The sequence below is a fragment of the Emiliania huxleyi genome (genome assembly GCF_000372725.1).
Source record: "Emiliania huxleyi CCMP1516 unplaced genomic scaffold EMIHUscaffold_62, whole genome shotgun sequence".
Taxonomy (NCBI): domain Eukaryota; phylum Haptophyta; order Isochrysidales; family Noelaerhabdaceae; genus Emiliania; species Emiliania huxleyi.
The window spans coordinates 233,448-251,527 of record NW_005197351.1 but is presented as its reverse complement, the minus strand read 5'-3'; the positions used below and the strand labels follow the sequence as shown (position 1 = coordinate 251,527).

The 18,080-nt window shown below is 66.8% G+C and overlaps 6 protein-coding genes across 6 annotated transcripts; 3 read left to right on the top strand and 3 right to left on the bottom strand.

The window, feature by feature from the left end:
- Nucleotides 1-380: 380 nt before the first annotated feature.
- EMIHUDRAFT_214673 (hypothetical protein) lies at nucleotides 381-1,311 on the top strand (the record flags this gene model as incomplete). Its single annotated transcript, XM_005763716.1, has 2 exons — nucleotides 381-593; nucleotides 889-1,311. The coding sequence occupies 2 exons, from the start codon at nucleotides 381-383 to the stop codon at nucleotides 1,309-1,311; spliced, it is 636 nt and encodes a 211-aa protein (XP_005763773.1).
- A 553-nt stretch (nucleotides 1,312-1,864) lies between these two features.
- On the bottom strand, nucleotides 1,865-3,933 carry EMIHUDRAFT_104768 (hypothetical protein; the record flags this gene model as incomplete). Its single annotated transcript, XM_005763715.1, has 4 exons — nucleotides 1,865-2,080; nucleotides 2,621-2,683; nucleotides 2,882-3,153; nucleotides 3,228-3,933. 4 exons carry the CDS (start codon nucleotides 3,931-3,933, stop codon nucleotides 1,865-1,867), a joined length of 1,257 nt encoding a protein of 418 aa, XP_005763772.1.
- A 431-nt stretch (nucleotides 3,934-4,364) lies between these two features.
- On the top strand, nucleotides 4,365-7,814 carry EMIHUDRAFT_214671 (heat shock protein Hsp70; the record flags this gene model as incomplete). Its single annotated transcript, XM_005763714.1, has 3 exons — nucleotides 4,365-5,549; nucleotides 7,338-7,513; nucleotides 7,568-7,814. The coding sequence occupies 3 exons, from the start codon at nucleotides 4,365-4,367 to the stop codon at nucleotides 7,812-7,814; spliced, it is 1,608 nt and encodes a 535-aa protein (XP_005763771.1).
- A 366-nt stretch (nucleotides 7,815-8,180) lies between these two features.
- EMIHUDRAFT_452436 (hypothetical protein) lies at nucleotides 8,181-12,692 on the bottom strand (the record flags this gene model as incomplete). Its single annotated transcript, XM_005763713.1, has 14 exons — nucleotides 8,181-8,604; nucleotides 8,674-8,805; nucleotides 9,205-9,371; nucleotides 9,511-9,567; nucleotides 9,649-9,692; nucleotides 9,790-9,826; nucleotides 10,143-10,251; nucleotides 10,331-10,386; nucleotides 10,460-10,659; nucleotides 10,830-11,055; nucleotides 11,536-11,590; nucleotides 11,660-11,916; nucleotides 11,992-12,045; nucleotides 12,216-12,692. 14 exons carry the CDS (start codon nucleotides 12,687-12,689, stop codon nucleotides 8,256-8,258), a joined length of 2,217 nt encoding a protein of 738 aa, XP_005763770.1. The 3' UTR covers nucleotides 8,181-8,255.
- Nucleotides 12,693-14,497: 1,805 nt separating this feature from the next.
- On the bottom strand, nucleotides 14,498-15,274 carry EMIHUDRAFT_214667 (hypothetical protein; the record flags this gene model as incomplete). The annotated part of the gene is made up of 1 exon (XM_005763712.1): nucleotides 14,498-15,274. The coding sequence occupies one exon, from the start codon at nucleotides 15,272-15,274 to the stop codon at nucleotides 14,498-14,500; it is 777 nt and encodes a 258-aa protein (XP_005763769.1).
- An 841-nt stretch (nucleotides 15,275-16,115) lies between these two features.
- Nucleotides 16,116-17,761, top strand: EMIHUDRAFT_214665 (hypothetical protein; the record flags this gene model as incomplete). Its single annotated transcript, XM_005763711.1, has 4 exons — nucleotides 16,116-16,519; nucleotides 16,697-16,916; nucleotides 16,982-17,184; nucleotides 17,737-17,761. The coding sequence occupies 4 exons, from the start codon at nucleotides 16,116-16,118 to the stop codon at nucleotides 17,759-17,761; spliced, it is 852 nt and encodes a 283-aa protein (XP_005763768.1).
- Nucleotides 17,762-18,080: the final 319 nt, after the last annotated feature.

The following is an 18,080-nucleotide window of genomic DNA, read 5'->3' as shown; positions in this document are numbered from 1 at the left end:
CTAGCGCAGGCGCTCGGATGCTCGACCGGTGCACTAACTGTCGCCTCCGAGAAGAGCTGCGTAGACTTGGGACAGTAGTTCTGCCCACGAAACGGCGCCGTCGCCGTCCGTGTCCTCGATGACTAGCCAAGTGCCAGTCCAGCCAATCGCAGCGTCCAGCACTTTCTCCAGTTCTGCCACGTCGCTAGTCGTCAATGTGGCGATGCGCTGTGCGGCAACTGCCGCCGCCACGGTTGCGACATGACTGGCAGTCAGGCGCATGGCGACGCAGCAGCGGCAGCAGCAGCAGTCATCGAGTCGCCGCGCCACAACAGGGTGGGAAAGAAATCGCTGCGTTCCCATCCCTCTTAATCCCTCCCTTTCAAACAGCGCCTGAACGCATGGCGTTCAGGCGGCACTTCTCTCGCGTCGGCTCCGCCGAGCGCTGCACAGAGACCATCTTCACTGACCACCAACGACAGGTGTGCGACTACGCGCTCGTCTACGCGGAGAAGAAGAACGACGGCGAAGCGCCGTACTCGGTCTCCTTCACCGCGACGCAGAGCGGCGACGTCATCGTACAGCTGCACCCGCACTCGCAGCTCGAGCGCGCTGTACGCCACGAGCGGCAGGCGCAGGCCACGGAGCCGCCTGCGAGCGCGAGCCCTGCGGCGCCGCCCGGCCGCCCCTGCCGCAGCGCCGCCAGCCGCGGAGCCGGCGCCCAAGACGTACGCCGCCGCAGCCGCATCGCAGCCGCAGGGTGCCACCGCGGGTGGCCAGCCCGCCGCGCCTGCGGGCCCGGCCGCCGCCGCGCGCGTGCCGCCGCCGCCCAGCGGCGGCGGAGTGAGCGGCTGCTCCTTCACTGTCCCTAACCCGGGCAGGAAGCGTGGGCAGCAGCAGCGCGGCAAGGGCCGCGGTGCCAGGGGCCGTGCCGATGCTGGACCCCGTCTCGTTGACAAGAACGCGCTGTCCGCGCGCGGCAGCGGGCCCTCGCGCCAGTCGCGCTCGCCGTCGCCCGACTCTCCGCCCGCCAAGCGGGCCGCCTCCGCTGACTCGTCCGGCTATGAAACCGATACGCCGGACGAGGTGCAGCAGGAGGCGGTCCGCAGGGTATGCGGCGCGCTCGGCATGAGGGAGCAGTTCGAGGCGGCGATGGCGGCGGGCGAGCTGCTCGAGATGCTCGAGAGCTTGCCGCGAGGGGCGGTCGAGGCCTCCGTTCGGCTGATGCGCGGTTACAACCGCACGGGCGAGTGGCCAGAGCCCATCCTCACCAGCCCTACCCCGCAGCGCGGCCGCTCGCCAAGCCCCGTCGATGAGTGGTCAGATGGTTAGTGCCCGAGAGCGAGGGGTCCGGGGGGGAGCACAAATAGGACGCCCAGCCTTGCCCTCGTGCCGCCGAGTGCATATCCTATGCGAGAGAGATCCCCTGTGCCCTGTGCCCAGCCCTCTCCGCGCGGCGATGCGCCCTCCCCCCTCGCTTTTGCAAAATCCTGCAAAGGTGGGGACGTGTCTGTCCTCGACCCAGCCCTAGCTTGGGATGTCCGTTGTATTTATTTATTTATTTATTCCCTCCCTTGGGTTGTCCGTTTTCTTTCTTTCTTTCTTTTTAAAACCCGTATGTGGTGGCGGCGTGCCGTCCTCCCATCCCTCCCTTGCGGCGTCTGTTTTCTTTCTTTTCCATCCCTCTTTTGTGTTAACGCGTTTTCTTTCTTTCTTTGTGCGGCGGATGACTGAACTCCAAGACCAAGTGCGGTTGCAAATTCCAGCAAAAGGTGTGGCGATCTGCTTTCTCCTGCAGTAAAACCATTACAAGTACATACAATTTACTCCGCTCCTCACGCGCGGCTAGCTGTTCCTTCTGCGCGTCTTCTCTGTAGCGCCCGAGTCAGTCGGTCTTGAGCCGGTCCGTCGCGCCGCCCAGGAGCGGCTTGAGGAGGAGGAGGGGCAGGAGGAGCGTCGCGGAGCGGACGAGCAGCAGCGGCACGAGCCCAGCGTACGCGCCCTTCTCCACGCCAAACGGCGCAAGGAGCGCGGCCCCCGACGCGCCGGCGAGGGTGTGCCCAAAGTTGTACGTCGACATGAAGGTGGCGTAGAGCGAGGCCTGCAGGGGCAGCGCGCGGCTGGGAGGGCGGCGGCACGCAAGCGCCCGGCTGCCGAGACGTGGCGGCCGCGCACACCTCGCAGCCGGGCGGGCAGAGGCGGGCGCTTTCCTCAATGCCGGTGAGACCGAGATCAGAGTGGAGAGGCACAGATGAGACGAAGCCGATACTTAGCCGTGAGCGGTCATGACTTTGTGGCGTGCGCATGGAGTGTGGATCCACATCGTCCTTGCCGTGCATGGGTCGCTGCGGCTGACTGAGCGACTCGGCCCCGTCGTTAGGGGGCGCCGAGGACGAAGAACCGATCGAGGATGCCGAGGCGCAAGTTGAGGCGGGAGACGAGGAGGACGTCGAGGAGGGAGAGGGCAAAAGCGGCCAGCTGGCAGGCGCCGAAGAGGCGGAGGAAGGAGACGCCCCTGACGTAGCGCGAGTAGAGGACGGAGCCGAGCAGCAGGCCGCAGTAGGCGAGCACGCCTATCGGGGACGTGTCGCGGACATGTCGTGGACACACCATGGACGCGTCCGAGACGTAGACGGGCCACGCCCTGCAGCGCGAGGAAGCCCTGCGTGAAGCCGAGCTCGTCGGTGAGGAAGAAGAGCATCGCCTGCGCCGGGCTCCCACATCTCCACACATCTCCCCATATCTCCTCATATCTCCCCATATCTCCCCATCGCCTGCGGGCTCCACATATCTCCCCACATCTCCCCATATCTCGTCGCCGAGGCGGTGGCGGCGGGCGGCAAGAGGTATATCTCTCCCCAGATCTCCCCATACTCCCCATCGCCTGCGCCGGGCTCGGCACCAGCGCGTTCTGCAGCAGGAAGAAGCAGAGCGGCTTGTAGATGGACGGCAGCCGCAGCGCGCGCAGCAGCGCGGCGCCGGCGGCGCCGAGCGCGGCCAAGCTCCCGCCGGCGGTGCCTCGCGGCTCGGAGTGCGGCGGCTCGGAGAGGGCGTGCGAGGCGGCGAGCACGAGGGCGGGGCACGCGGCGGAGAGGCCGAAGATGGCGCAGGCCGGCACGGCCGAAGCGGCGAAGCCGAGGCCCGATCCGCAGAGCCCGCCCACCGCGAGAGCACCTACAGCGCCAATGGCAGAAGAAGTCGGAGACGAAGAGGTTCTCCTGCCTGCGCCTCTTCCCCTCCTCGTTTACCCCAGCACAAGCTCTGGAGGGCATTCTCGCCCTCGGTGCCGGCGGCGCTCTGCCCGCCCGAGGAGGCCGCCTCGCGCGCAGCCGCCTCCGCCACCATCGCGTCGACGACGACGTCGGAGAGGGCGGTGGAAAGGTTGGAGAGCAGCAGCAGCGCAGTCAGCAGCGCCATTGCCGTCAGCGGCGGCAGGGAGGCGGCCGCGGCGCCGGGCGCGGCGAGGAGGGCGAGCCCGCTCCACGCGGCGAGGCCGACGGCGGCGGCGAGGACGAGATACGGCTTGCGGTGCTGCCCGCGGATCGGCACGGCGTCGCTCACGAGGCCGTAGAGGGGCTTGACCGACCACGGCAGCGCTGCAGTGGCGAGCAGGCTCTGGATCGCGGCCGGCTCGAGGCCGAGCGAGTCCTTGAGGAAGAACTGGGTCGCGAGGCCGGAGAGGGCGCGAAAGCCCTGCGCAAAGTAGACGACGCAGATGCAGGTGAGGAAGGGCAGCCCGAACGCGGCGCGCTGGCGCCCGAGCCAAGAGAGCTCAAGCGCGCCCGCTGCAGCCTTTCGAGGCGAGGGCTTAATCGTGGTCCGCGGTGGCGGCCTCTCGCGCGTTGCGGCCGGCGAGGCCGCGCGCTTTGCGCGTGGCTGTGCAGGCGCGGATTCCACCACCTTCCGTGCCGGCGAGGCAGCCCGGCGCGGAGCTGGCGAGCCAGGCAGCGCCATGTCGATCTCCAGCGCACGAGTCTCGCGCTGGCGACGGGGAGACGGTTGAGTAGGCATCGTGGCGAGCAGGGAGAGGCCCACCTCCCGCCCCCGCCCCACGCCACGCCGCACGCGACCGTTATACACAAGGCGTCCCCCTGAGATTTGATTGAGATGCAGATGAGCTCGCCAGCTCGCGCGTGTAATTCGTCGATCGGCCGTCCTCTTCACACATCTCGAAGATCTCACTGAGATTGTTATTCAAATTCCATGTTCACAGCAATTGTCTCCCCCTTTTTTTCACCACCTGAGATCGCTATTTTAATGAGGGAGCTCGGTCGTAAAATTCTTTTTAATATCCAGCTGAAGCCCAGTCCAAGCCAGTGGCGTCTTCTCAACACAATACGCGAACCGTCGGCTTCACCACGCACGCCAAAACGTCTTCTCACGCAATGCTAGTCCGCTCGCGTCGCTCGCGCTCACCGCGATCGCCCTCCGCCTCATCGTCCTTCTTCACCTCGTGGACCGTCGGCTCGCTCATCACCACGCTCGTGCTCGCCTGGTGCGTCGTCTGCGCCAGCGGCCAAGCGCCGCCTCCCGCCGACGGCGAGGACATCATCGGCATCGACCTCGGCACGACGTACTCTGCGGTGTCCGTCTACAAGAACGGAAAGTTTGAAATCATCGCCAACGACATGGGCAATCGAGTCACACCCTCCTACGTCGCCTTCACCGACCAAGAGCGACTAGTCGGCGACGCAGCGAAGAACCAGGCGTCGCTCAACCCGACCAACACCCTGTACGACGTCAAGCGGCTGATCGGACGACTCTTCTCTGACGCTACAGTGACGGCGGATCGCAAGCTCTGGCCGTTCGAGGTGGTCAAGGCGGCGGCCGGCGGCAAGCCCAATGTGCTCGTCTCGCAGGGTGAGACCACCAAGTCCTTCGCACCAGAGGAGGTGAGTGCGATGATCCTCGGCAAGATGAAGGAGACGGCAGAGGCGTACCTCGGACACCCAGTGAACAAGGCGGTCGTCACTGTTCCAGCCTACTTCAACGAGGGCCAGCGGCAGGCGACCAAGGACGCCGGCACCATTGCTGGTCTCGACGTCGTGAGGATCCTGAACGAGCCGACAGCGGCGGCGCTCGCGTACGGCCTCGACAAGGACGCCGGCGAGAAGACCATCCTCGTCTTCGACCTCGGCGGCGGCACGTTCGACGTCTCGCTCCTCGGCATCGACTCTGGTGTGTTCGAGGTGCTCGCGACGGCCGGCGACACACACCTCGGCGGCGAGGACTTTGACAACCGCGTGATGAAGCACATGCTCGGCCTGTTCCAGAAGCGGCACGGCGTGGACGCGTCCGGCGACAAGGCGGCGGTCCAGAAGCTGCGCCGCGAGGTGGAGCGCGCCAAGCGCGAGCTCTCGTCCAAGCACGAGGTCCGGCTCGAGATCGAGTCATTCGCAGGCAGCATCGACTTGTCCGAGACGCTGACGCGAGCGCGTTTCGAGGAGTTGAACTCGGACCTCTTCAAGAAGACCCTCGAGCCAGTCAAGCAGGTCCTCGCGGACACCTCCCTCTCGAAGAGCGAGATCGACGAGATTGTCCTCGTCGGCGGGTCGACCCGCATCCCCAAGGTGCGCTCCATGCTGATCCTCTTTTTCGCGCCACCCCCGCAAGGCGCGCGATACACTCCCATCCATTACCGTGCCCCATGTTCACGTGCGGCCGTTTTACCAGGCGCCCAACCGACGGCCGCGCCGCGATTTTTTTTGCCTGCCCCGTCTTCGCCGTCGCGCGACGATCACGCCGGTGTCAAAAGTTCCCATTTTCTTTTTTCCCGCTTCTCTTTTATACCTGGTAAAAAAACCGCTTCGCGCGGGAGAGACGGCGCGTTTAGCCGCGAACGGGCCATGCTCTGGCGGCATGAGCGGCGCCCTCCTCAGAGCCCGCCTCGCCGACCTGGCTCGGGGCGACCTGGCCTGGCTGCGCGCCCTCCTCTCCGGGCGGGGGACGCGCGGCACGTCGCTCGTGGCCCAGCTCGACGCGCGGCACGACACCGCGAAGCAGGACACGCTGCTCACCTGGGCCGCTCGGCACGGGCAGGCCGAGGCGGTGCGGCTGCTGCTCGAGGGCGGCGCGAGCGTCGGGGCGACGACTGGCGGTGGCGCTCCCGCGCTGTTCATCGCGTGCGATCAGGAGCAGATTGAGTGCGCCCGGCTGCTCCTCGAGGCGGGCGCGACGATAGACCAAGCGGATTCTGAAGGCCGCACGCCGCTGTACATCGCGAGCCTGCAGGGCCATGAAGAGTGCGTCCGGCTGCTTCTCGAGGCTGGCGCGGCGGTCAACCAAGCCCGCAACGACGGCACCACGCCGCTGTACATCGCGTGCCAGAGCGGCGACCTCGAGATCGCCCGGCTGCTTCTCGAGTCGAGCGCGGCGGTCAACCAAGCCCGCAACAGCGGCGCCACGCCGCTGTACATCGCGTGCGAGAGAGGCCAGCTTGAGTGCGTGCAGCTGCTTCTCGAGGCTGGCGCGGCGGTCAACCAAGCCACGCACGGCGGCGCCGCGCCGCTGCTCATCGCGTGCCAGAACGGCCAGCTCGAGGTCGCTCGGCTGCTGCGCGACGCTGGCGCTGACATCAACCAAGCGATAGACGATGGTACCGCGGCGCTGTACATGGCGAGCCAGCAGGGCTACCTCGACATCGCCCGGCTGCTCCTCGAGGCTGGCGCTGACATCAACCAGGCCGAGGAGAGCGGCGCCACGCCGCTGTGTCAGGCGTGCCAGAAGGGCCACCTCGAGATCGTCCGGCTGCTGCGCGACGCTGGCGCTGACATCAACCAAGCGATGAGCGACGGCACCACGCCGCTATTCATGGCTTGCAAGAACGGCCACCTCGAGTGTGCCCAGCTGCTGCGCGACGCTGGCGCTGACATCAACCAAGCGATGAACTGCGGTACCACGCCGCTGTTCATAGCGTGCCAGGAGGGCCAGCTCGAGTGCGTTCGGCTGCTTCTCGAGGCCGGCGCAGCGGTCAACCAAGCCAAGCAGGATGGCGCCACGCCGCTGGTCGTTGCGTGCTACCAAGGCCACCTCGACGTCGCCAAGCTCCTCTCCTCCTACGGCGCCTCCCGCGCCGCTACGCCCTTCGGCACGCCCGAGGCGATTGCAAATCGTGAAGGCCACGCCGACCTCGCCGCCTGGCTGGCCGCCAGCCGCGGCTGGACGCCGCTCCAGCATCTCGAGGCGTGCCCGAGACTAGCGGCCGAAGGTGTGAGCGCGCTGTCCTCACGCCCATTGCCCCTCTTCCGCAGGCGCTCACCGTCGAGCGGGCGCGGGCGCTGCTGCGCGGCGGCGCCGACCCGCTCGCCGGCGCGACTTCTGCCCTCGAGCGGGCGCGCGTCCTCTGCTCGTGGGGCGAGTCGGATCCGACCGCTGCGGCCGTCGGTTCCACAGTCGAGATCCGCTCTCTCGTCTCGCGGCCCTCGATGAACGGCAAGGTCGGCGTCGTCGTCTCCGCGAGCGCTTCGACGGCCCGCTTCGGCGTGCGCGTGGCGGGCGAGGCCAAGGCCCTCGCACTGAGGCGCGCTATGCAAGGGTCTCTCCCCGACTCGCCGGATCCTCTTTTTGACACACCGCTGCCCTCCCTCAGGCCGGCCAACCTGCAGCCAGCGGCCGAGGCGGTGGCGGTGGGCAGGCTCATCCTCAAGGCGGCGGAGTGGTCGCCGCAGTCGCACAAGCTCTTCCCAACAGCGGCTCGCAAGCGGGCGGTCGAGGTGATGCGGCTGGGCTACCTGGTCGCTTGGGACGAGGAGCGCTTCGACAGCCGCGAGGGAGCGGCTCCGGAGCTGGCGGACATCTGGCGCGGCTTTGTGCTGCCAAGGGTGGTGGCGCGATGACTTCTCCGCACAGGGTTTTCACTGTGAGAGGGCCAAACCCCCACGCCCCGTGGGGTCTTGCCGCTGCCCTCCCTCCTCGCGTCCTCGACAGCACCTTCGCGCTTCGGTGGCATGCACCTCTTTGCTCCTGAAGCCTGGAGAGCAGCTCCTCTGCTGCTCACGCGCTCTGCACAGTTGGCACAGCCTACTGTGCGGCTGCCACAGCTGTCACAGCGATGGGCTCGGCGCTCGCCCTCACTGATGTTCGCGAGGCGGGAAATTCTTTTATAGCCGCACGACAACATTCTAAAATTCTTTTAGCCGGGGTCGTGGGGTGTGGACGTGGGTGGGGTGCGGGTGGCGGGCGCGGGCGCCGGAGTGGGAGTCACATGAAACTCCGACTCGCACTGTTTGCACAAGAACACAAAAATATCAATCACACGGTGCTCACGCCGCCTCTCACTACGGGTTGGACAGGCAGCCAAAGATGGCCTCTGCAAGCCGCTGCGCCTGATACGCCCACTCTAGATGTAGCTCCCCGGCCGCGCCGTCTTCCCGAACCAGCCGCAAACTGAGGCGGCCAGCGGCCACTCGAACCTCCTCCGCGTCCGCGTCCCACTCTAGCCGGCCCACCTCCGCCATGCCGCTCAGCTCTGCCCCGTCGCAGAGGCGACGCCACACCGCCCGCATCGCACTGTCTCCGCCGTGGCAGCCGCGCGGCAGCGGCAACGTGAGCACCGACCGGATCTCGTGCCGCTGCATCCCGCCCACGGACTCGAGCTCGGACGGGGCCACCAGCAGCACACGAGACCTACACGAAGGCTCCGGGCAGCGTCGGGGACGCCTCCCTGCAGACCCGGCTGCAGCAGGCACCAGCGACCCCGCGCTGCGTGGCGAGGCGAGGCCGGCCGCCGCGAGCGACCCGCGTGCGACACCGCCCGATGGCGTGGCGTTCTCGAAAATGGCGCACTCCGAGCTCAGCGCCTCCTCGCCAGGAGGGAGAGCGACGAGCCTTCGTGTAGGTCAACGCAGAGCGGGGCGTGGCAACAGGAGGGGCGGTGAGTAAGAACAACGGTACTCATCACAGTAGTACTGCGGGGTGGTGAGTCGCGCGGCGATTGCGCAGCCGAGAGGTAGCCGAGAGGTAGCATCTAGGCCGACGCGCAAGCCGCGTAATCGCGTCAGCACGCGACGCGGCAGCATCCCGCCCCCGCCCGCCTCGCCAGCGAGCGTGCTGCTTGCCAGCGCCAGCACCGCCTCGCCGTCGTCGCCGCCGCCGCCGCCGCCGCCGCCGCCGCCGCCGCCGCCGCCGCCGCTTCCTGCCTCCACCTCGGCGAGACGCGAGAGCGGCTCCTCGGCGGCGAGACTCTCCTACTCACCTCTGACGGCGTGAGGAAACGCCGTGTCACACTTCTCCGTCCCGCCGCGGCTCAGCTGTGCCGCACGCCGGCGCCGCTTGACGGGCGGCTCTGCTCCGGCGACGCACGACTCGGACCCGGCAGCCTCCGCCGCCTCCGCGACCTCGAGCACCTCCGCGCCAGCCTCCCCCATCCCAAGGACCGAGGAGTCGGCGTCGTCCTCAGAGTCGGCGATGCTGCCGCCGTCGCTGCCGCCGCCGCCGCCGTCGGTGGCGTCGCCGCTACGCTCCCAGCCCCTCTCGGGATCGAGACCGCCCTCCGGCCGCGCCTCGCCTACCACGCCCGCCCCGACACTCTACCCTTCTGCGGCCGCTCTCTGGCCGCGCCTCGCCGCTCGAGGCGCCTCTCTCTGCGCCCTGCGGGCGCCCGCAGAAAGCGGGTCCCGGCGCCGCGCCCGCCAGGGGCGACCTCGCGGCGGCAAGGAGGGCCTTAGACACCTCGACGGTCACCGATGGGTCCGCGGGCACGTGCACCGACTCGCCTAGGCGCAGAGCGAGAGCTGTGACGGCGCACCGCACGGTGGCGCGCACGAGGCACGGCGCGTGCGTCGCCATTCTCCGGCGCGTGCGCTCGCACACCGAACGAGCGGGCGAGGGCCGACTTGAAGACGGCCACCTGTTCACAGCCAGAGGTGTGAAGAGACGCTGTTCACGCCGCAGGCGAGGGCCGACTTGAAGACGGCCACCTTTGGGTGAGCCCGGGGGGGCGGCGGGGGTGGTGTGGTGTACGTGTGCGTGTGCGTGCGTGCGTGCGTGTGTGGGGGGGTGGGGGGGGCGGGAGGGGAGGGGGGAGTCCCTAGAGGAGGAGGCAGCTCTTCCCTAGTCGGACAAGGCCGTCTCGAGTGCGTGGGGGGGGGGGGGGGGAGGGTACTGCCCCCGGGGGGGGGTTTCTAAAATCGGCGGACGGGCGGCGGTCGTTCTTTTCTGGACACCTTTGGGCGATCTCCGTGCACGAGCATCACGTGGTGCGGCGCCAAGTGGCGCACGAGCCAGTGGAGCCCCGCGGCGTCAGCGTGCGCTGAGAAGGAGACCGTCTCGATCCTGCGTGCGCGTCGGCGAGAGTGAGTACAGCGGGGTGCAGCCGAGGACTGCACCTCGGAGTGAGAAGACAGCCGAAGACGGGTCGTCTCGACGCGTGGCTCGGAAGGCGCGGATGCTGCGACCCGCATCTAGGGCCTCGAGATGCGGGGAGAGACGGGGAGACGTGGATGCTGCGACCCGCATCTAGGGCCTCGGTCCGGCAGCGAACGTGCAGCTGCTCCGCCTCGGGCGTGCCCTGGCGCAGCGTCACGAGCCTCTTCCCCTGCAGCAGCTGCGCGCCCACTGTGGCGGGGGAGCAGTACGAGGGCAGCAGCACAAGGTTGGCCTCGCCGCCCGCCCAGTGCTTGAAGGCCTCGAGCGCGAAGCCCGCAAACAGCATGCCGGGTGTCGCAAACAGGACGCACGCGCCTGGCGCGTCGAGCATGTCCTTGCTGCCTACGTCTCGGGCCACCTCGGCTAATCTCGGCCGATCTCGCCGACAAGCGCGTCGAGCGCGGCCGCGGTGCCAAAGGGACGCACGTGCTTGAACGCGATCTCGGCTAATCTCGGCTAATCTCGGCTAATCTCGCCAAAGGGACGCACGTGCTTGAACGCGAACGGGCAGCGGTCGGGCGGCGGCGGCGCCTCGCCCTCTACGCCGCGGGGGCGCGACCACGAGGCGTAGAGGCGGTAGAGGAGGTTGGCTCGCTGCATCGCGCCTTGCGCGAAGTAGATTGGCGCGCTCAGCCGCCGCTCCTGCCACGCCGTGTCCAGCAGCAGCTGCAGCTCCTGCGCGCGCCCAAATCCGTACACGGGGACGAGGACCTGAGGTGAGGGGAGGTACACTTCTCCACGCACACGCAAGGTGGTGGGGGAGGAGGGCAAGGCGACCCTCGCGGCTCCACGTCTAGACGACAGGAGCCCCACGGCATTACAAGTGCAAGGCCCGGTGCGCGTGGGTGAGCGGTGTGTGTGTGTGTGTGTGCGTGTGCGTGTGTGCGTGTGTGCGTGTGTGTGTGTGTGTGTGTGTGTGTGTGTGTGTGTGTGTGTGTGTGTGTGTGTGTGTGTGTGTGTGTGTGTGTGTGTGTGTGTGTGTGTGTGTGTGTGTGTGTGTGTGTGTGTGTGTGTGTGTGTGTGTGTGTGTGTGTGTGTGTGTGTGTGTGTGTGTGTGTGTGTGTGTGTGTGTGTGTGTGTGTGTGTGTGTGTGTGTGTGTGTGTGTGTGGACGAGGACCTTGCCGCCCTGTGCCACCGCCTCGGCGACGAGATATGGGGAGATGTGGGGAGATATGGGCGGAGAGATATACCTTGCCGCCCGCCGCCACCGCCTCGGCGACGAGCCGGACGAACTTGTCCTCGTGCCTGATATGGGAGATATGGGAGATATGGGGAGATATGGGGAGATATGGGGAGATGACGAGCCGGAGGAACTTGTCCTCGCGCCTCTTCTGGCTCGAGCGGGTCGAGCTGGCGTAGGTCGACTCGGTGATGAGGAGGTGGGGCCGGAGCGGAGGAATGGCGGCGGGCCCGAGGTGGCCGTCGGCGGTGGCGTTGAAGTCGCCCGTGTACACGACGGAGTGGCCCGCGGCCTCGGCGTGCACCATCACGGCGCCGAGGACATGGCCGGCGTAGTAGGGCGTGAGCGTGAGGCTGCTGGTCGCGCGGACACGCTCGTGCAGCGAGATGACCTAGTACCATACCTCAAGAGTCTCGAGTCCACCTTGGGTTCAGTCTCGTGGGTGGTGCGGTAGCAGGCCGATGACCGTCACGCGCGAGAGCGTGTGGAGGAGGTCCTCCTTGGTGTAGATGAACTCCACCTGCAGCAAGCACCGCCGGGGTAAGCCGAGGTCTGGCCGAGCTTTTGGCTGAGGTCTGGCCGAGGTCTGGCCGAGGTCTGGCCGAGGTCTGGCCGAGGTCTGGCCGAGGTCTGGCCGAGGTCTGGCCGAGGTCTGGCCGAGGTCTGGCCGAGGTCTGGCCGAGGTCTGGCCTGCTTGCGGTCGCGCATCACATACACATAGTCGAGCAGCATCGTCTGGGCGATGCCGCGCGTCGCCGACGTCATGAAGATGGGACCGCGGTACCCGAGCACAGAGACAAAGTGCGGCAACGCGCCGACGTGGTCGAGGTGGTAGTGAGTGATGACCAGCGCATCCACCACGTGCGCGTACGCCGAGGGCGCAGCGTCTGCCGCTGCCGAGGCACTGCCGCCGCTGCTCCCGCCTCCGCTGCCGCCGCCGCCTGCCGCCGCTACAGCTGCCGCCGCCCCGCCAGGCAGCAGCATGTCAAAGCGTGGGAAGCAGCGCTCGTCGGTGAAGGCGGTGTGGATGCCGCAGTCAAACATCACGCTGTGGCCGCCCATCCGCACGACCACACAGGAGCGACCGATCTCCTGGCCTGCGCCCAGCGGCACGGCGACAATCTTGGCGGCGCTGGTCGACATATGTGAGCGACGACCGGCCATTACCACACGCCGAAAAGAGAATTTAACTGCAGCGCCGCAGTGTGATTTCTCTTTCCTCAAACATATGCTGCCCACCGCGGCCTGCGGCCCTCCGGCGTGGGTCTCTGCGTCGGCGTCGCCGCGCGCCGCACTTGCGGCTGCTCGCGTGCCGCTGCTCCGTGCGCAGGCGAGCGACGAGGACGAGTATCTCGCCGACCTCGAGCAGCAGGCGCCGGCGCAGCCAGCAGAGAGCCCGCCCACACAGCACCTCAGCGTCCTGACCCGGCGCCCGTGGTGACGTAGCTCCGACGCGCCGCAGCGCGATCTTCTCGATCGCCGCCGGCGCCGACCGCCGCCGATGGGCCGCCAGTGCGGCGAACCGGCGCGGCGCTGCCGACCAGCCGAGAGGGCTCGCAGGCGCGGGCCGGCCGCCCACCCGTTGGACTCAGCCCCAACGCTCAGCCCCGCGTGATCGCGTGTGGCGCAGGTGTATGCGCTGCCGGGCAAGGCGAGGGCGGCGTGGCGGAGCTACATCGGCGTCCCCGGCCAGCTGCTGCTGCTGTCGACCCTCTCGCTCCTCGTCGGCTTCTACCTCGCGGGCGCCAGCCGCCGCCGCCAGCCGCCCGCCGCGCCCGTGCCCGCCGCCCCACCGCGCCCCGCCCGCCGTCGCCGCCAGGCTCGCTCTCCACCATCTTTGGCGCCGCCGGCTTTTGGGAGCCTGTCATTGGCCTGCCGGTGCTGCTAGTCGGCGAGGTGGTGACGCGCGAGTACTACCTGCGGCCAGCGGAGCGGCGGCCGGTGCTGCTCAAGCTCGCCAACGCGCTCAAGGTGGGCTTCTACTTGGGCGTCGTGGTGGACGCCATCAAGCTGGCGGGGTGATGCACGGCGAGGAGAGGTATGGGGGGTGTGGGGAGACTCGCAGCGTAGGCCGACGCGGCGAGGCAAGGCATTGAAAAAATAAAAAAAATAATCAGTAACCCTGGCCACAGTGTCAAATGCTGCCGAATCGGCAGCAGGGCAGCACTCTGAGCGCGAACTCGCCGTCGTCTGTTGAAAGTGTGAAGACGCAAGGACCGAGATAGGACTCCCGAGAGAGGTGTACTGAGAAAATGCTAAACAAAATGCTTCGCGCCATGGCTGTGGCCAAGTGGGCTTCGACCGGCCTCGGCTGGGGGGGCGGGTTGTCCCGGTTGCGGACGCCTTTTCCTTCCTTTTTTGGGCCCTGTGGGCACCCTAGCCGTGGTCGCCGCAGACTGGCTCCGACACTTGACGGCAGCATGGAGAAGTGATGCCTCCATGCTGCCGTCGAGTCAAAATCGACATGCGAGTCGATCTTTGGCCCGCCAGAGGTACATGCGGCGTTTCGGGCGACAACAGCGCTGCGACCGCGAAGTGGCGGTGGACATGCTCGCATGTTGCCGACGCGGCACCGGAGTGGCCGGCGCTGCTCGCCGCGACCACGGCAACTACTCTGATACTCCGGGCCGAACCGTCCTACCCGACGGTGGCACTCTTCCACGTCTCGCTCACGCTGACAGCGTGGAATCGCTGAGAAAAAATCTGAAACGGCGTGCAGCAGAGTCACACCGACGAGTCGGTCCGCGTGACTCCTCGTGTCCCGTACCGTTTTCTCACACATCCATAAACTCACTTTGGCCTCACTGAAGCAAGCCCTCAATCCTGAATCCTCAGATTTTAGATTAGGACGCTGTCCACCCCCTAGCTCCGAGGCGCGAGGGTTGGTCTGCGCTTTGGGTTTCCCCCTGCGCGGAAGACGAAGATGCTATGGTCGACCCTAGCACGCAGCATGGTGCCGATTCACAATGTCTCTAAGACCGACCTCCGGGCCGGCCATCTCCCTTTGCTCGCCAGATCGAAATGTACCCGCCGAGAGGCGAAAGTTGCCGCCACGACCGCGTCGAGCCGAAGACAGTTATCAGCTTCATTGGGCAACACGGCACCGGCAAGTGGTCGCCAAGTGCGGCGGCGTCGACGTTAACTTGTTCGCACCCTTGGCAAGTGCATGCCTGGGCCCATTCATCGGCAGATGCGCAATTCGCGTACGATATCGACGGCACGAGCAGCATCGTTTTTGCATCACTGCGCGACGCAAGAGCCACTTGGTCGTCGTTGAGTGCGATCACGCCTTCGAGCGCCGAGCCGGGAAAGAGGTGAGGAACCGGGGGGACGCGCTTCGAGAATATGTGGTCGGGCCGGACGCGAAGCACCAGCTCGTAGCTGAAGGAGCGTTCAGCCTCCTCCTTCTGCATCAAGTAGTAGCACGCGGCCAGGCGTGCTGCCATCGGCAGGAGAAAGCGATGGTTGGAAGTGTGGCGCGGACAATGACCAACAGGCCGAGCGACGTCCTCTGAGGCGGCATGGACTGCGCGCAACTGAATGCGCAGCCGATAATCGGCCTGATTGAGAGGCGCGTCAGTTGAGAGAAAGTACTCGTATCCGCTCCGATGCAGCTGGTCGGCAAAGCCGTCCTGCACCTCACGGTCTAGAAAGGTGCGCAACTGGCCTGAGATGCACACGGCCACGATAGGCCGGACGCTGGCATTCGTCTGATCGACATAGTGGCCCGCAAAAGCGGGCGACGGCATATAACATGCTCAAACGCGCGTCCACTGTGGGTTCCGCCTCCCTGGGGGTCGGGGATCTCCAACCCTGGTAGATTGCAATCTAGGGGCGTGACGCTAAGTTTGGGAGCGTGTCACGCCTCGAGATGACAAGTCCCATTTTATTATCTAAAAGAAATGCCTCGCTTCGGTGAGCCGTCTGCTGACTACTCACGGAGGGTCGTCAGTAGAATCGAGACGTTCCTCGGAAAGCGCAAGACCTATGATAACCGAGGTCTCATGAGTGGCCCAGAGAGAAAGAGCGGAATATGGCGTGGACCGTGGTTGCTGGTTCGGCGTGGAGCGCGTTGCCCAGCTCGAGCCGTCCGCCCGTGTCGCAGAGTCGAACGGGATCCACTTCCCGTGGGACATCAAGGGCGGCATCCTCGGCGACGCCGCGACATGAAAGGGGCCAGACCGCGAAACACACCGCACGCGGCCTGAGTCAGCCGGCCGGGCCCCACGCCGGCACCACGCAAGCCAGTGCCGACCGCACGGCCGCCTCGAGGCTGGTGACGCGGGCGAGCTTGGAGGTGGCCGTCCTATGCAGTGAGGGCGGCAGCGAAGCCGTGTCCAGCGCAAACGGAGACGCGCCGAAGTTGAACTCGATCGGCGCGCGCGAGTCGAGCCCGACCAGGGGGTAGAGCGGCATCAGCTGCGCCGGCCCACGACGTCTCCGAGCGAGCAGGCGGGGACGAGGGGCCGGCCGGAGGCGCCATGGCCGTGGAAGGCCTGTCCGTGGCAGCCAAAGGACGCGCGCTGTCCCACCCGGATCCCTGCGGGTGGCGTGAATCAAAGAGATATATTTGCCACTTTCCGCACAAACATGGCACCGAACCCAGCTGAAGCTCTCGACTCGTCGACCGAGCTCTGGACGATGCCGACCTCAAACCACCAGCGCCAGCAACGACGTGCCGCGGCTCGCCGCGCATCTGTTGCGACCGACGACGTGCCCGACGCCGTCCCGCGGCCGAAAGGAAGAGGCCCGCGCAACCACTTCTGGGACCCGCGGCCGCCGGGCGTGCGGCGGCACAACGAGTCGAACGAACCGAACCAGCGCAGAGCGGCGCGTCTCGCGAGCGCCCGCGGCCGCCACGCCGACGCCGTCCGCGGCCGACGGTGGTCGCGAATCAACGCGGCGCGGTGCAACGAGGCCAAGTCCTTCCAGGCTCCCGCCAGCAGCGCCTCGTGGCGTGGGCTGCACGGCCCTTCGAGACGGCCCGGGGGGCGGTGAGAGACCTCTCCCGCCGGCATGGCGCACTATATCACCCGTAGAGGCCTCTTTATAGTCGCCTTTTGGCACCTCCTCTCTCCACGCCGCCGGTTAGACCTCGCCGCATCGCATCGCCCCCTTCCCTGCCCCGTCGCCCTCCTGAGCTCTCCCTCCTTCGCTCCAGCCATGCACAGGACGGCTGGACCATTGGCCCGCGTGCCAGGCGTCCGGGACGGCCGGGTATCGGCTCCGTACTTTGAGCCCTCTTGGGCCACCCTCGCGTCCACCGGCCGGCAGAGCACCGCTTGGGCGACTCAGACGGCCCGCCCGACCAGCGCGTTCGATCGTGCCGCCCCCACAGCGTCAGTGGCGTGCGTGGGGTGGCAGGCGGCGTCAGCGCAGCCCCTCGTGGGGGTGCCCACCGCTCTCCTCTCACCGCTCCCCCCCGCCCGTGGCACCCCACGCACGTCCCTCCTCAGGGGCGCAAGGCGGCACGTTCAACGCTTGCCTCGGCCCACCTCGCCTTCACGCCCGCCACCGCGACCAAGGAGGTGGCCTCGGCGGCCCAGATGAAGCCCGTGCGGCTCGTTTGGGAGCCGCATGCCGTCCCTCTCTCGCCGGCGCTGCTCACCACGCCCAAGCCTACGCCGAGGAACCCGTCGCGCCCGTCGCTCACGAGCTGGTGGCTCGCATCGACCGAGCCGTCCAGCTTTCTCACGCCCTGCCCACGATCAAATTCGAGACGACCAACATCCGACCACAAAAAAGGCCCGCGCGTGCTGCGCGGGCCGGCGAGCGACTAGCGAGCCAACCTGCTAGTGAGAGAAAATCGAGACGAGGGATAATCCCTACCCCCGAGTTTTACCAGAACGTTCTGTCGAGAGACCCCACACTCCCCAGATACCAGATTGGCATCCATGCCTTTCTGGACAGGGTGGCCCGCCACAAGGACCCCAGGAATTGCGACTCGCCGCTTTCCTCCTCCCGCTGTGAGATTCTGAGAGAGAGATTTTTAGCAATACCAAACAACTCTAACACTCACACGTAATTTGGGGCCTGGAGCCCTGTTCACGCGCGCAGATTCTGTGTGAGCTCTGTGTCTTGATTTGCCAACAACAAAACCTAAACCAAAACGTTCTGTCCTCCTCCCTCCCCTTTGCCGCCCCCCCAAAAGACAACGGTTCTCCGCGGCATCAGCCAAGTCGGGCTCGATCTGGCAGCCAGCCACTGCAAGGAACTACCTTGCAATCGCTGAGTAACCGTGACCATTCCCCGAGATGACGTCGTGCTGTAACTCAAATCGTCCCCCAGCATTTCTCGTCGGAGATGACGTCGGTGCCCCAGACCTGGCATTTCTTTTCCGTAAGCCCGACCTACAATTAGAGTGATGAGCTGAGCTGAGCTGAGGTGTGTGCAATGAGCACGACTGCAATGGGGTGGGTCGATGGGGTGTGCGAGTGCGCGAGATGGGAGAGGGGGGCACCACCGCACTCTCTGGAGTGAGGAGAGGGGGCGGGCGTGTCTATAGAGTGGCGGCAAGGCTCGCGCACGCCGATCATGCGCGCGCATGATGGCCAG